Source organism: Anguilla anguilla, chromosome 3, assembly GCF_013347855.1.
Source record: "Anguilla anguilla isolate fAngAng1 chromosome 3, fAngAng1.pri, whole genome shotgun sequence".
Lineage (NCBI taxonomy): Eukaryota > Metazoa > Chordata > Actinopteri > Anguilliformes > Anguillidae > Anguilla > Anguilla anguilla.
This window is the reverse complement of record NC_049203.1, coordinates 65,978,606-65,995,080: the sequence shown is the minus strand read 5'-3', so window position 1 is coordinate 65,995,080 and position 16,475 is coordinate 65,978,606. Positions and strand designations below refer to the sequence as shown.

The 16,475-nt window shown below is 45.6% G+C and overlaps 1 protein-coding gene across 12 annotated transcripts in view; it reads right to left on the bottom strand.

Annotated features, from left to right (window-relative positions):
* Positions 1-277: 277 nt before the first annotated feature.
* LOC118223681 (microtubule-associated protein 2-like) overlaps positions 278-16,475 on the bottom strand; it is a 77,221-nt gene continuing 61,023 nt past the window's right edge. For 10 of the 12 annotated variants that reach the window (XM_035410543.1, XM_035410542.1, XM_035410540.1 and 7 more), the window contains 10 exons: positions 16,009-16,206; positions 14,375-14,509; positions 13,012-13,094; positions 12,296-12,440; positions 12,019-12,075; positions 11,203-11,522; positions 6,851-6,943; positions 5,415-5,496; positions 4,380-4,492; positions 278-3,906 (listed from right to left, as the gene is read on the bottom strand). In XM_035410543.1, coding sequence (XP_035266434.1) covers positions 3,688-3,906; positions 4,380-4,492; positions 5,415-5,496; positions 6,851-6,943; positions 11,203-11,522; positions 12,019-12,075; positions 12,296-12,440; positions 13,012-13,094; positions 14,375-14,509; positions 16,009-16,206 — 1,445 coding nt within the window. In that variant the 3' untranslated portion in view covers positions 278-3,687. Of the gene's footprint in view, positions 3,907-4,375; positions 4,493-5,414; positions 5,497-6,850; positions 6,944-11,202; positions 11,523-12,018; positions 12,076-12,295; positions 12,441-13,011; positions 13,095-14,374; positions 14,510-16,008; positions 16,207-16,475 lie in introns of all 12 variants that reach the window. The other 2 variants (XM_035410546.1, XM_035410545.1) reach the window with 2 other exon arrangements.

The following is a 16,475-nucleotide window of genomic DNA, read 5'->3' as shown; positions in this document are numbered from 1 at the left end:
ATAGGTACATATTTTCTGTACTGTACATGTGGAGTTGAAAAAGAGCTTTTTTTTTCGAATGACACGCTGGAATACATTTTGTTTGAAACTTCCACATGAAATATGGACAACGTTTGAGCAGCACGTGAGAAGCATGTTTATTGATTAAAAACAACCATCACCATATAGCAACAGACACAAGTGCAAGTAGGATAGCAGGCTGCCATCTCATCTGAACAAAAGGAGAGAAGGGGGAACCTTGGTCGCCCCAGCAACAGGCAACCTGAAAACATAAAAAAAAACGTTCTAAAGGGCTTGCGGAGGATCAGTGCGTTTTACGGAAAAGGTGCGATGCTTCTCATGGGCCTAGCGGGGTGTCCGAATCAAAACACAAGCGTCCTTAGTCACCCATTTCTCGTCTCTTTCGACCGCGGGCGTAAGACACGGGGACAGGCGAGGAGACCTGCGTCTGAATTCCAGCGGGGCACCCTGGGAACGCTGCCAGAACTCAAACGTCTACTCTCGAGGGGTCTCTCTCTGACTCTACTTTGCTGAAGTCGAGCTACGCCCAGAGCGGCTGTGTTGAGACGGTAACCATGACGACGAGAGAGCAAGCAGGAAGTGACCCGACGTGACTAGCCCTGTTTCGCTTTCGCTCGCTGTCGTTTTCCAAAAACGACAAAAAATCACATACTCACTGTTGATCTCCCTGTTATTCTGTCCACGGTCATTTTGACCGCTTGCTATTCTTGTTTATATGGGGCAATGTCGACTTTGATTGACACATTCAGTGTCCTATGGAGTGGTGAGCTACATCGCATTTCAGTTCCACTTTATAACAAACATGTGTCCATATTGTTTTCATAAAGCATGTGACATTCACTGTAACAGCTTAATACCAGTTTCAGTGACACACCCCACATTCCAGATTCAAACTGAGACCACGGAAAGCCCATGGGATCTGTTCCCATAATGTAGGATGATATACCAGATATTCCTGAATTGACACTTTTTTGGGTGGAGCCAAGGAAGCAAGGAAAGGAGCTAAACTAAGCCATTGGAAAGAGCCCAGGATTCGGGTATAGATAATGGATGGATGGATTACATGTCAGACTATTATTTTCGGCCTTAACTCCATATTGGAAAGTACATTACAAATCACACAGGATTTGGTAGTACCTCAATATCTGGTCTATCAAGGTATGATGCAGTTCATTTAAATTAGAAAAGGTGTATTCCAGCCGAAGTCAATACCTATTTTGTGAGGGAGTATAAGACTCGGGTGACCTTATGCGATCAAGTGCAGATACTATGCAACTTCGTAGGTATTTTGGTACACAGCTTCAAAAGTCAACACCCACATCAATTAAAACAAGTTGATATGCAGTTGAGAAGAGGAGCATATTTCTACCCTGATGGTGTCATACTAGGCTTTTAGCTGCACAGTAGCAGATACATTTTTAAGGCTATTCGATTGCACAGGAGATGCAGAACAACACACCCCCTGGAGAGAAAAAAAGGAAATGGGGTATCTAATGTGCATAACGTGTCTGATACCATTATGTATTTTCAGCTCAAAGAAGTTTTTTTACGCCGCACTGTGGCCATAGCATACGAGAGCTCATGTGGGCATTTTTCTTCAATAGGCTTTGTATTTACAGCATGTGGCGAATCCTGTGAAAGACGATTGACGTAGGATGTTCCCAGCGCACATGCTCGACTTCAGCAAAGCACAGGCCCAAGGCCAGGCCTCCCGTCTGCTCTGTGCCCTCCCCTTGGTTACAGTAACTAAGCACTCTCACACCCACTATGACTCAAGCCATTGGATCCCAATCACATCTGCAAAAAAAAAAAAAAAAGAAAGAAAAAGGGAAAAAAAAACTTGATCACTGCTTTGGGATGCTTCAGAAAGCACTTCATGCTAATGATTTTTTTTATTACAGTCATTATTGAGTAAGAGCATATGTTATTAGTGTTATTAGTTCTACAGGGGGGGAAAACTGTTGCACATCAACATGACCTGTTATACACATTTACACGTGTGGAGAGTGCAGAAAAAACACAGAAGCCAAAGACACTGGGGAATTCCTGGAAGGGTTGGCACAAAAGGGGACATATATAAAGGGCACTGAAACATCATCAAACATAAGTCAGTGTGATTTAACTTTTTTTCTCTGCGATTTTGCAATTTTTAAATATATTTTTTCCTGACTTTTTATCCCTTAAAATGCACACACAAAACCAACGTAGCCTAACAAGTGTAATGCGAATAAATAAGTCGAGTCGAGTCTAGAATTTCATGATTTCAGTGCCCAAAGAAAAGCTGCTCCCAAGTCTCAACTAGTTTTAAATAAGATTTCTAGTATCATTGTTTCTGAAATCACTGTAAGCCCTCAACTCCAAATGTCCACTGTCAGCCATCTTGGGTGTAAATGTGTAAGTTGTCAGGAGCTATGGCTTCTGACAAGGCCAACATGGGAGAGTGAACTCTTTAATTTCAGTGACTTTAGTGTCACTTGATGTCCCTCTACTCCTTATGCAGTTCGGGCTCGTCTGCATCAGCGAAAGAGGATGACCTATTGCTTTGTGTAGCTATAGCGCTATTACTGAGCTCACCACGGTCCAGGAGTTTTTCCCGCCCTTTCCTGACCGAGTTTGCGCGTTCAGGCATTCGGTGCTTGCAGCTGCTCTGGAAGTCACACCGGTAACTTTAAGTAGTGAGAGAGAGCACAACCAGCTCGAATCAAGCTGGAAAAAAACTCCCGCTGGTTTCATTTAAAATATATCCGCAGTAACACCAACTGTCTAGCGTTTCAGGGAGGCAGGGCTGAAATGGGGGCTCCGTGGGCAGTGTCAGAGCAGCCACTGAAACTCGCCAAACTGTAACATAATTACTAATATCTACAAAACACAAAGTATTAGTTTCGTCCTCTGATTGAGGTAATAACTTACTAAAATGTTTTTGTTGTTGTTTTTTTTTTTTTTTTTAAATAGAAAATGACCTCTTTTTTTTTTAACATGCTCATCATACCATAATCTGGTCTTGCGATATTAAAGGTACGTGTCAGTCGTCCTTAAAATCTGACTGAAATGATGTCTCTGACGAATAGCCTGGTGTATATTTCTTTATATATTGTTTAAATATATGTTGCGTGTTGATCTAGCATGTTTGTGTCTGCTGTCCATGCACTGACAGAGAACAAGGAGATGTTCTGCAAGGAATGTCTCGTCCTAGTTATCATAGAAAATGCTGTGGGTAGATAGGGTCCCCAGGCACTGATCCAGGACCTGCCGACCCAACCCTTCATTCTAATCGCAACCATATTGTGCAAATAACCAAAACTGATCCCAGATCAGTGCTGGGCAGCACTGTCTATCTACACCATAGAAAAATCAAAACAAACAAAAAAAAAAAAACACCACATTTTGGTGTGAACAGAAACATTAATTCAAAAATGAAAGCTTTATTCCTAGATACAGTCACTATAGTCCCAAGAGGAAATCTGTTTTTTTTTTGTTTTTTGTTTTTTGTTTTTTTTAAATGGATGAGTGGTGCAGGACCTCCCCTCCCCAAAACCGTGATATCAGTGGTGTCCCACCCACTGCTGTGCCATGGAGAGGTGGGGTTGGGGGGGGGGGGCGTTTAGTGGGAGAGGGCTGGATATTGGGGGGGGGGGAGGTGGGGGGTGTGTGGGGGGGGTGGGCCGCTCATAAGCCCTGCTTAGCCAGCGCAGCAGTGACATCCTCAGCCAGGGTAGCCAGCTGTGGAGACTCCAGCAGGTTGATACTGCCCGAGGAGGACATGTTGCTATGACGATGGGGAGAGGTGCCGCCGGACAGCCTAGGTGACTGGGTCACGACGATCTCGGCTCCGTGGTCCACGCGTGCCTTCGCCACGTCTCGGAAACTCAGCTTGTGGCTCTCGATCTAACAGAATAAGGGAGGGTGGGGAGGTTGTTTAAAGACCAGGTGAAGTGCTTCTCTATAAGGCAGGCCTTTTTTTTTGCCTTTTCTGTCCTCATTTTAAGGCAGCACACTGAGCTATGGGTATTCTTCTGCTTGAACCTTGAAGTATATCTCACCTGGTGTCCCACAAGGCTCTGTTTAGGGACCATTATTATTATGAACTACAATAAATTATATTCTTTTCATTAAGCTACTGGTTCTTAAACATTTTTTGCTTTTTTTTTATATCAGGACCCAACTTTGAAAAGAGACCCGTCAAATACACCTACTAGTATAGCTTAGTGGACTACAGACTCATTCCGGGACCCACCTTATAAACTCCCATGACTCGCTTTGGGTCCCGACCCGCAGTTTAAGAAACACATCTATGCTTAAGGCTATGCTATGAAGGCAGTAGCTGCGATATTTGAGGTAACAGAAGTATGCTCACCCACCATTATGTTTCCTCCCCCCGGCATGTGGTGAGCATTCTCCAGGGAGCCCACTTTAGCGTGGGCCTTGTCTTTGAAGTCTAATTTCATGCTCTCGATACGTACGCGACCACCGCCTGAAGGGAGACCGAGTGAAAGAGAGAGAGTGAGAGAGAGAGAGAGAGAGAGAGAGAGAGAGAGAGAGAGAGATATCTGTCTGGCCTGTGGTAAAAGATTCTCTCCTTCGCCCCTTATCCCTCCCTTTCCTTTCATACAGAGGCAGAGGGAGAAAAAATTAAACAGGGAATGACCACGGTCTGTATCATACCCATACCAAGTTTTGATTTCTGAATATATTCAGTTCAAAAATTGTGCCAATCTCACCAACCTGTCAATAATAAAGCAATGCTTCAGTCTATTTCACTCCCATTAACTGCCTTACATGCTCTCCCAAGCTGAATGAATGCAGTATGAGAAGATGGCCAGTAGATGGCAGTGCGAGCCAACAGTGGCACTGTGATCTCGCTACGACTCAACAATCATAAATTCTCATAGCAGGAAGAGGTCGCTGTTGCATACAGGGAATTTTTCCCTCTCAGTGTTGGGCTCATTCATGCTTATTGCCTCAGCATTCAGGCCCTCTTCGTTAATATGTGCTATGGCAGTGATAACCAACCCTGTTCCTTGGGACCTTTCATCCTGTAGAATTTCATTTCAACCCTAATTTGGCACACCTGACTCTGACCGACTACTTATTAGCAGCTCAAAAAGATCTCTAGCTGCTGAATGAGGTGTGCCTGGGTCGGGTAAGAGTGAATATCTACAGGATGGTAGATCTCCAGGAACAAGGTTGGTTACTACTGTGCTATGGGATGTCCCATAGGATGCTGATCAATCTAAAATTCCCCAGAAACTGTACTGGTCTGGTCTGGACTGGACTGGACTGGACTGGACTGGACTGGACTGGACTGGACTGGACTGGACTGGACTGGACTGGACTGGACTGGACTGGACTGGGCTGGGCTGGGCTGCACTGGACTGGAAGGTGTTAAAGTCTACCTGGCCGGTGATGGATGTTGTCCAGTGATCCACACTTGGAGGTCACGTGACTCAAATCTATCTTCTTGGTCTGAATTTGCACCTGTGAACAACATGCAGTAGTCATTCCTGGTTCTACTGTGGCACACGCTTAATAGCACAGCCTAGTTGGGGGGGGGGTTGTAGGAAAACCCATGGACAGTGAATTAGTTTTTAGCAGCTTTATTGTCTGTGATTATGAGACTTACACCATGTCATACTGCCAGCTTACCAAATATCACGGCTAGCCTGTTAGCATAAGATATCCTAAGGTAACCACATTTCGTGATATGCCATGTCCGTGATAGTTTCAATGTCATTGCAGTACCAGTAGCGACACGTTACAGTTCTCTTTTGCTAGCACGTGATATTTTCACTGTCATTCCAAAGGAAAATGACTGTTTCACAGCCATTGCCACATGGCAACGAATCACAGACATTTTCACACTAATAAAAGAACAGAATTATGGGTTTCCTGACAAAAAGCAATGTTCACTACTGACAGCTACAGTGAAAACTTTAACAGAAATCCTTAAAATACATTAACAGTGCATGGTTAGGGAGGCCACACTCTCCACTATCTGTAGAAAACCCAAACTGACCCATAGCCTTCAGTTACAGTTTTGGGAGTCATTTCATTTAAACTCCACACAAGCCATACACAGAGAAAAAAATGTTTAAAAGGCATGTTATTTCAAAGAAAGAAGAGTCAAGTGAAAGCATGGAGTGAGACTTATTTATGGCCTGATGATGGGCAGTCATGCAACAATTCAAGTCAGGACAACAGTAAAAAAAACCACAGAAGAGGAACGGTTAAGCTGCACGGACAGGTGGCAAAGCAAGCAGTGATAAAGCACGAACACAGAGACGAACGATAAAATGAAAACAAACTACGGGAAGACAAATCATAAGCCACTGATCAAGTGACTAGGGTTTGCATGCCTATTGGTTTCCCTCCTCGACATTTAACCTGTTTAGTAGTAGAAGAGGGGCTCCGCTTACGTGGTACTACTCTGACTTCCAAGGGCAATGTACCTCTATACATTAAACACAGCCTCATGAACAAGCCCATGCAGGAAGAGGTTGTCAGCTTCAGAATGGAGGAGCTGTGTTTCATGTTGGTAAAAAAAAAAAAAAGGAGCTGGCTGGCTTCCCCTTCCTTAAATCAGCCATTTAATAATTAAGGGTGCATGTCTTTTAGACTATAAGGGCAAACAGCCTGTTGGCAGCGCCCCTTTTTTTCCCCAAAAAACAAAACACAGCCCCCAGAAAAACTTCAATGGATTCCCGGATGAGGTCAGTGCACTGATTGGACGACGCCTCCCCGTGCACCATCTCTCTCCGGGGATTAGTGAGTGTGAGTGAAAGGAGACCACAGGTACAGGTACAGGTACAGGTGTGAGGTCGGGGGCACTCACGTTTCCACCAGCTGCAGCGTAATGCGTTTTGTCCATGGAGCCACACCTAGACTGAACGTGGCTAAAGTCCAGTTTTACACTGGGGATTACAACCTGGGGATGACAGGGCACTTTATGCGAATGCTCTCCACAACAGTCTTATCCGCTGCTGGAGGGGTGTCTTGCAGGACCCAGCAGCGCTGAACTGGCACCAAACCCACGACTATTCTTGGAATATTACACAGTCATAGTTTTGCAGAATTATAGAGTGCTTCAGTGTTACATTTCTGTTATCTTCATTTGCTCTACCAGTTTTTTCTAGTCTTATGCCCTTCTACGCAGAAGTGGTTACGTTAGCCGCAGCATGCTAAATGTCTAAAGTGTACATTAACATCTGCTGCTGATTTGCTAGGATGCAGAGACAGTTTCAGCTGGGAAAACTAAGAAGCAGGAACATTGTGACCTCACATTAAAAAAAAACAAAAAACCTCTGCACATATTTTCAGGGCTCAGCAGAGATGATCTAAGAAAACGAGAGAGAAGAACGGAACGATGCCATTATAATCTCAGGGGTAACAGAAGGTGTCAATAAACCTAGCAATGAAGACCCAGCTGTAGCTGTGCAGCACATGAGTCTCACTCAGATTTTAACCCTTTGAGGACTAGGCTTTTTTTGGAATGTTTTTTTTTTTCATAAATGTAAGTCAGTGTTCTAAAACACCATTGCTTTCAAATTCCAGTAACCACTCAGCCAACTGAAAACAAAGTAACACCTATGAGACATCTACTAGGTTTAGTCTTAATCTTTAATCTTATTAATAAAATGCTTAATAAAAAGACTTCAGTGATAAAAGAGGGGTCCTTTCTTGTTGGACCAAAGAATCTCCTGAAATCAAGGCTGTCAATTCAAAGCCTTCCTCGGTGGCTCCACAGAAAACCGGAGGGAAATAATTGGCTGGCCAAAGCCAATCACAGAAGAGATGAGGGATGAGCAAACACTAAGACCAAAAAAAAAGGCTTTATAGAAAAGACACACTGAGAATCAGGTTTAGTTTCAGGAACGGGAAATACAGAACAGCCCTGATCAATATAAACCACAGAGGCTGCTGTGCAAAAATTAGCCTTCTATTATTATTTATAATTTCCTGTGATGACTACTGATACTATTATGAGTATGTCAATACTAAATATGAGTCATGTGGATTCCTCACACTAATACATATTTTTAGTAAATCTAATTTCTTTCATTTTGCATTTTGTTTATGCTACAATACACATGAATCACACGTACCGAAATGTAACTGGGATTATCGTCCAAAATGGAAATATAATATAGAGGCCACGGCACTTCATGATCCCTCTCGAGGAATGGTAGTCTACCAAACTAAATGGTAAATAGACTGCATTTATATAGCGCTTTTATCCAAAGTGCTTTACAATTGATGCCTCGCACTCACCAGAGCAGTTAGGGGTTAGGTGTCTTGCTCAGGGACACTACGACACGCCCAGGGCGGGGATCTAACCGGCAACCCTCCGACTGCCAGACAACCGCTCTTACCTCCTGAGCTATGTCGCCCCACTTCTCTCTCTCATTGACAAAAAATGCTGGATGCCAGTAGTGCAGTTAGTTGGATTTAGAAGATCTAAAAAATTACCCTCAAGCGGTGCAGCGTAAAACCTGTCAGATACCTGGGTAGAGTCACAAAGCCATTTTACGATTACCGTGTGCAAAACGTTGTAAATATTCGCAAAAGTCACATAACGGGCTTCGCGGAAAAGTGCGGAGGACTGGGAGTGTTAGTCCTGAATATTATTACACAGCCCCATTCCCTACTGCCCTGGAATCTCATTCCCGTGTCCCCCTGTCAGAGGCCATCAAATCCCCATGATGGCCATTGGCAATGGGGAATAAATAGCTTAATGGGTTAATAATCACGGCTGTGGTGCAGTGGAGGGAGGGAGGGACGTGAGTGGCAGGCAGATCCATCAGCAGGCGTCTGACCTGGATTCTGCTGTCAACCAAGTCAACACGCAAACACGCACACACACACGCACACATACACAGACACAACACACACACACACACACACGCACACATACACAGACACAACACACACACACACACACACACACGTATGCACACACACACGCACACATACACAGACACAACACACACACACACACACATACACAGACACAACACACACACACGCACACACACACGCACACATACACAGACACAACACACACACACACACACACACACACACAGACACACCCACATACAAACACACACACACACACGTATGCACACACACACGCACTCATACACAGACACAACACACACACACACGGACACATACAAACACACACACACACACACACACACATGCACACACACACACACACACACATGAACATACACACACACACACACACACACACATACATGCACATACACACACACACACACACACACACACACACATGCACAAAGTCTCTCCAGCGAAGGGCACAACGTGTCATGTTTCTGACTCGTTACAGTAAAGACACCTCGGCCCACTGGCCCTCAGCACTGCGTCAGCAGGCAGTCCCCCCTGCCACTCCCCCACTTGCCGCGTGCCCGGACAGTGACCCCTGAGCGCTGTTGTTTCCACTTCAGCCAAAGAGACAACTGCAGTAATTTGCACAGAAGAGTCCACATATTAGGCTCCTCGTTCTGCCATGGATGGGGTGGACGGGGAAGGGGGGACGGGGAAGGGGCACTCCCAGGGAACCCCACAGGCTGGCTGTGAACCCAAACAGACTAAAACAGACTGTGTCAGAGCTCTGTTCACTTCCCACGCACGCCCACTGCGAGGGCTCTCTCCTGCTGTGACAGGAAGGGTGCGTGCTCGTCCGTGACACCCTCCGCAGTCTCACGCGTCCTCTCTCACAATCCCCACGAGGCGGAAAGTCAATGAAGGGCAATTTCCCTGCAGCACAACCCCCTCTGGATCTCTGTCAAATCCACGCGGGGGCATGAGCATGCTCATTGGGCACCGCCAAGCGGCTGGCTACAGCCTGCGGATTGTCTGGGCTACGATGAGCCCTTTGAAGAGTAGATTTATTGGAATTTTCTTTTGTTTTTTTTTGTTTTAGAATTCTAAGTCAGTGTTCTAGAAATCCACTGCTTTCAGTTACCAGTAGTGATTGTGACATCAGCCTTAGAATGTTCAGTTAGAAACATTCTAATCACTTATTTGTGATTTTATACCTTAAAAGGCTAATCTGCTCAGGGTTGTGGCTGAGATTTTATATTAGTGGTGCAAAAGAGAAAGAGAGAGAGAGAGATACATATAGACAGAGGAAAACTTACTTTCAAATTGTAATAATTTGGAAAAATAAGTGAAATGTTTTTCACCAAGTTTTCCCGACTGAACTTCTCAGTTGTTATGTTCTTAGCTTGCACATTCCACATCCGAGTCACCAGGAATCAGTGGTGCAATCAGTAATATGCACGATAGTCTTACACAGCTAGATATTAACTGACCTGTCTCAGCTCAGATGAGCTACAAATCTTCATCATTTATATCTCAGAGGCAAACCTAAACCCGTCCGCTGCACAACCTGAATTTTTCTGAAGTTTAAGAATGCATTTTGACTGCTGGGTATTTATTGGGTATTTGGGTATTTATTCGGCTTTATTGAGCAGGGTCTTATGCAGGATTTCACCCTGTTGGCAAGCCCCATCACTTGCACACTTCCACACATCATTACTCAACGCAATATTCTGTCCTCTGATTTCTCTTAATTCACAAATTTAACACGTTCTATTTATCAAAAAGAAAAATGAACGATTTTCAAGATTCACTCTGAATATTTAAAAACGCAACGGTGTCCATTTTTGGCACCACCCTACAGACCAAGAATGGACAAGAACGGTTTAATCCCCCCACAGAGATAAAAACCAGATCACAGAGCAACAAATTACACACACATGACTCCATCTGACACACTGTGACCAGTGATGGAGCACAGCAGGGGGATCCAGTCTTATCCGAAAAGGTTGGTGTGGGTGCAGGTGATTCTGACACCTGATTCTGCTTATCAAGGTCTTGATTAGTGGATTAGTGGAATCAGGTGTCCTGGTGCTGGGCCAAAACAAACACCTGCACCCACATCGGCCCTTTCTGGATAAGGTTTGGGGACCACTGGAGAAGCGGGCGGGGTTTGGGGAGGGAGGGGGACCACACGGGGGACACCGTGACTCCAGACGCAAGTTGGCGGCGGCAGCAGCAGCGGCAGCAGCAGCAGCGGCGGAAGCACTAAGAGCAGGAGAGTAGCCGATTGGCCGGGAGGGTCAGGTGACCGGGCGCTGTGTCCAGCCTTACCTGACCACCCTTGGGCTGGTACTTGATGTTTTCGATGGAGCCGATCTTGGACTTGACGTTCTTGAGGTCGGGCAGCGGCTGGTTGAGCACGCGCAGCTGCTTGGGCGTGGTGGCGGGGGACTTGGGCGGCGTGCGGATGATGGCCACCTTCTTCTCCTGGGGCAGCAGGCTGAGAGACTTGGGCGTGCCCGGCGTGCGGGGGGTGCCCGGGGTGCGGCAGGAGTAGCTGGGCGGGGTGCCCGGGGTGACGGCGGTGGAGCCGGGGGTGCGGGGGGTGGAGGTGCCGCTGCGAGCCGAACGCGAGCGAGAGGAGTCCATCCCTGCGGAGGTCGCAAAGGTCATAGGTCACGCGGTGGTCAGTCAGCGAGCACATGCTGCAAAGCTCACACGCAAGTTCAGGTGAAACACATCCACACAGGTGTCCTTTTCTCGGTCAAAGGCTAATACACAGCAGATACAGTGCTTTACCATTTGTATCTAACTGAGCTCTTGAGTAAAAAAAAGGAGGGAAATCATAACTAACTTCTGGGATGGATGCAGGTTTTTGTTTAAGACTAGCACTAAAACACCGGATTTTACTTATCAAGGTCTTGATTGAAGACCATAATTAGTTAATTAATTGAAACAGGTGACATGGTGCTGGACTAAAACAAAAACCTGAACCCACACCGGCCCTTTAGAAGAAGGTTGGACCCCCCTGCTTTAGAGAATCTGGGCCTAAATCTCAGCGTTCCCTTTGGCTCCCCCTGCAGGGGAAGATGGGTACAGCAGGAGGAATGGCAATGACTGAGCGAGACACACACTGACTACCTGTACCTGTCATAGTGGGGGCTCGTCCAGTCCTGTGCTCCGCTCGGCCCTCCGTACGAAACGCTACAAGAGAACGGGGGGGGGGGGGGGGGGGGGAATGGGGGAGCAAAAGCCGGAATTATATAATTGTACATATATATCATAAAGTTCATTTCCTATGTTAGTGAAATGGTTTCCAGGTTGGGAAACATTGGTAAGAGGGGACAGCAGTATCAGGCGCAGCTCCAGTAAGCACAGTGACGACATCACAGCGTGCGTGTAGTGGGCGGGGCCTCAGTCTTACAGGTGGGGCGGCGGGGTGCGGTGGATCCGGAGCTGGTGATAGAGGTGGAGGTCTCGTCCTGGTCTGCCGGCTGTGTTCGCCGGGTCAGGATGGAGGCCGGGCGGGGCAGGGAGGACCTCTTCTCTGGACTCCGCGAGCTGCCATCCTGCCACACACAAACGCATGATTACACACACAAGCACATGATTACACACACAAGCTCATGATTACACACGCAAACCACAAACGCACACGCAAATGCACGATTACACACACAAGCACATGATTACACACGCAAACCACAATTACACACAGGAACACACAATTACACACAGAAACACGCAATTACACATGCAAACACAATTACACACAGAAACACAAAATTACACATAAATACACACAGAAGCACACCATCACACAAGCATTACACATGCGTGTGCATGTGCACTCTGTGCATGTGTGTGCATATGTACTGCATGTGCATGTGTGTGCATATGTACTGCATGTGCATGTGTGTGCATATGTACTGCATGTGCATGTGTGTGCATATGTACTGCATGTGCATGTGTGTGCATATGTACTGCATGTGCATGTGTGTGCATATGTACTGCATGTGCATGTGTGTGCATATGTACTGCATGTGTGTGCATATTTACTGCATGTGTGTGCATGCGCATGTGCATGTGTGTGCATGCGCATGTGCATGTGCATGTGTGTGCATGCGCATGTGCACTCACTGCGATCCTTTCCCGGGACTTATGGGCTACACTGAGTGGCTGCCGGCCTTCTGTCACCGCCATGGCTGGAGAAACTGATAGAACTAAAGTAACAGAGGGAGGGAGGGAGGGAGGGAGAGAAAGAGCGAGAGAGAGAAAGAAAGAGAGACAGAGAGAGAGAGACTGGGTATGTCAAAACCTGGCTATTAGAGATTGGTGACAAAAAAATTGCGCAGGAACGAACAGAATGAGCAGAGAACATCCAGTCCTTACACACGTATACTGACACAACTGTGAATATGTGAATCAGAAGATAACCATTTTACATTTGCATATAGCGTGCATATAATCTTTCAAATAGACCTCACACAAGATCACACATGACAGTGCACTGCTTAAAACTAGAGTTGCCAATACAGCCATTTCAAGACACAATGGAATAGTACCCAGTTGTAGCGTGAGATATGCTTTGTTCTGCAGTTCCTTGGTAGGGACCCAATCAGAATCAAAGAATATTTCAGATCATACAAGAGATTGTCTGTCGCATTTACAGGTGGTGATGCAATGGTTGACAGAGTGGTTTCTGTCAACCACTCAAATGCACATCATGTCATTGTCACACAAAAAAGGCCCTGATTAAGGCTTTTAAAAGGTGATGCGTATCGCTGTAAGTCTCTGTTATGATGCACAAAAACCACCATTTGCTTGGGAAGTGCTGAAATCTCCAGGAAAGGCTGTGGTGGTTCATGCGCCTATGTTGCACAGAAAGACACACTTGCCATTCTGCAAGTCTTTCTTTCACACAAAACACACGTCTGAACAGCATACAGCCTCCACCCAAAAATAAGCGAGAGAACCAGAAAAAGCATGTGTGTCTGTGAGAGAGAGAGAGAAAAAGAGAGAGACAGAGAGAGAGAGAGAGAGAGAGAGAGAGAGAGAGAGAGCAGATTGACCAATGTTCTGCTAAGGCCGCTCACAAAAGCGTGATTCTCAGTAGCCAATCAAAACCAAGGAGAAAAGCAGCAGGGATGCATGTCAGCAGTGCAGTACGTGCTGCAGTCCTGCGGGTTGAAAGGGCAACAAAAAAAAAAGTGGAAAATAAAACAACACGGGAACAGGGACAGAGGGACCGAAGCCGTAGAACAACCGTGGAGCACATCTACAGACACGCCAGTAAATGAAATAAAACATACAGCCGGGTGCTTTCTATAAAGCTTTAAAAAAAAAAAAAACAAACATACTAACAGCAAAAAATAAAAATAAATAAATTAAACGCCAAAAAAATAGACGCAAAAAAAAAAGGCAAAGATAATTCCAGCAGCGAGCCACTCAACGTCCGCGTTTGCCAGCCACATTGCAGTTTGCCCAGCGGTGGGTGTGTCACCTGTGTGCTTCCGTTTAGCACTGACGTGCTGGGCCGGCCTGGGCTGCCTGGCCGCGGGCCTGCACGCGCTCTTCCGGGAGGGAGAGCGCGTCTGAGAGTCTGATTTTTTAGTAAGATCGGCCTTCTTAATCACAGCTGTCGGAAGGGAGAGACACAGTCAAGGACGGCAGAGGAACAAGGGGGGGGGGGCAGTGGTGGGCAGGGCACACAAAGAGAGGGAACAGTGCGATGGAGACACCCACCCTCAGCTCAGCACTACAAAACAAACATAAGGAAGGAAAAACCGTCATGTTCAATTAAAAGCTGTTGCCCCTGCAATTAGGAAGTAACATTATATACTCTCGGACACGCATGGGAAGTGTTGGTACACTACATGGCCAAACGTATGTGGAACCTGACAACATCCAACATCTCATCCAAAATCATGGGCATTAAAATGGAGATTATCCACCCTTTGCTGTTATAACAATCTCCACTCTTCTGGGAACGCTGTATAATAAATGCCCGAGGATTGCTGCAGGGATTTGCTTCCATCCAGCCAGGAGAGCATTAGTGAGGTCGGGCACTTGATGGATGGGGTTGAGGTAGGGCTCTGTGCACACCAGTCAAGTTCTTTCACACTGTTCTCAACAAAACCATTTCTATATGGACTTTCAGTATGCCCGGGGGCACTGTCATGCTGAAAAAGGAGAGGGCCTTCACCAAACTGTTGGGTAATCACAGAATTGTCTAGAATGTGACTGCATGCTGTAGCAGTCAGATTTGCCTTCATTAGAACTAAGGGGCCTAGCCCAAACCATGAAAAACAGCTCCAGACTAAGGGGTGTCCAGATACTTTTGGTCATATAGTGCATGTTGAAATATATATGGCATATACTACAAAATATATTGGTTATCTGATTTCATATATGCAGTTCAAGGCATGGTTTTGAGTACATTTTATCATTTGTTTTCAATGTATTGAAAGAAATTACACCACCAATAATTAATATATTTTCTAGTATATGCAGTATGCTTGCAAAGATATTGCATATGGTGGATACACCAAATGGCTTGTGTTTGGATTAGAAGTATTCTACTCTTGAAATACATGCAGACTTAATTTTTATGTTTCTGATGTACCTGTCATATCCCATATGGAAATAATACTGTTACCATAGGTACACCATATAATGCTAAATGTAGAATACTGAGATTAAGATATTGCTCTATTGAGAGATTGCTCTCACTCTCATTGCTTGTAAATACTTTCTTGGAAGTCAGACACTATTAAGTAAGTATATAATTCAGTAATGTATTTATCGCAACACATCTTTTAAACATACTTATATACTTATTCTTATGGGTAAGGGGTGGGGGGGCGGGGGGGTGCCTTCATCACTGGCCAGTGGTAAACATCGGGAAAGTTACAAATCAAAAATAAAGGAATATAAGGAATAAAATTAAATAAAGAAAGAAATAATTTGATATAATACATATCGTAAACGCAATACCTTTAAATGAAGGTTTTGTGAACAATTCAGTTCAAGTTATGAGAGAAATATGAAAAAAATAATATGATAAAATTGATTTTAAAAAAATAAAACGAAAACGATGTCACAAAAACTGCCAGGCGTCACGTCTGTGGCGGGAACCTTTTTTCTTCCTGCTCTCGTCCCGGGGGCCGGAGCTGGCCTCCCTTCGGACGGCCCGGCGCTCGGGGGTGCCGACGCGCGCCTTCGCACGGCCCGCCGGCTTCCCCCTCGTTTGCTTTTCCTCGGGGGGCTCCCTGACGGGACTCTGCGTTTCGGGGAGGGGTTCGATTTTCTCTGTCGCAACGCTCCTGTCGTCATCTGCAGCGCACAGGGAGTGAGAAAGGGACATTTCGGGGGCCTTTCGTTCGTTGCCTGGCCACAGAGACACCCCCAATGTGTGACTGCAATCACCTCAGCGGGCGATTAGGTATCCTCGTGAAAAGGTAATACAGTATTGTCCTTAATTAAAGATCAAATGCCATATGCCATATATAGATGTGACAATGCAGATTATTGGGATATTTTATATTTTTTTAAATTGCTATCCGACAAACTGTCTGCTGCACTTGTATGTGGTAATATAGTTT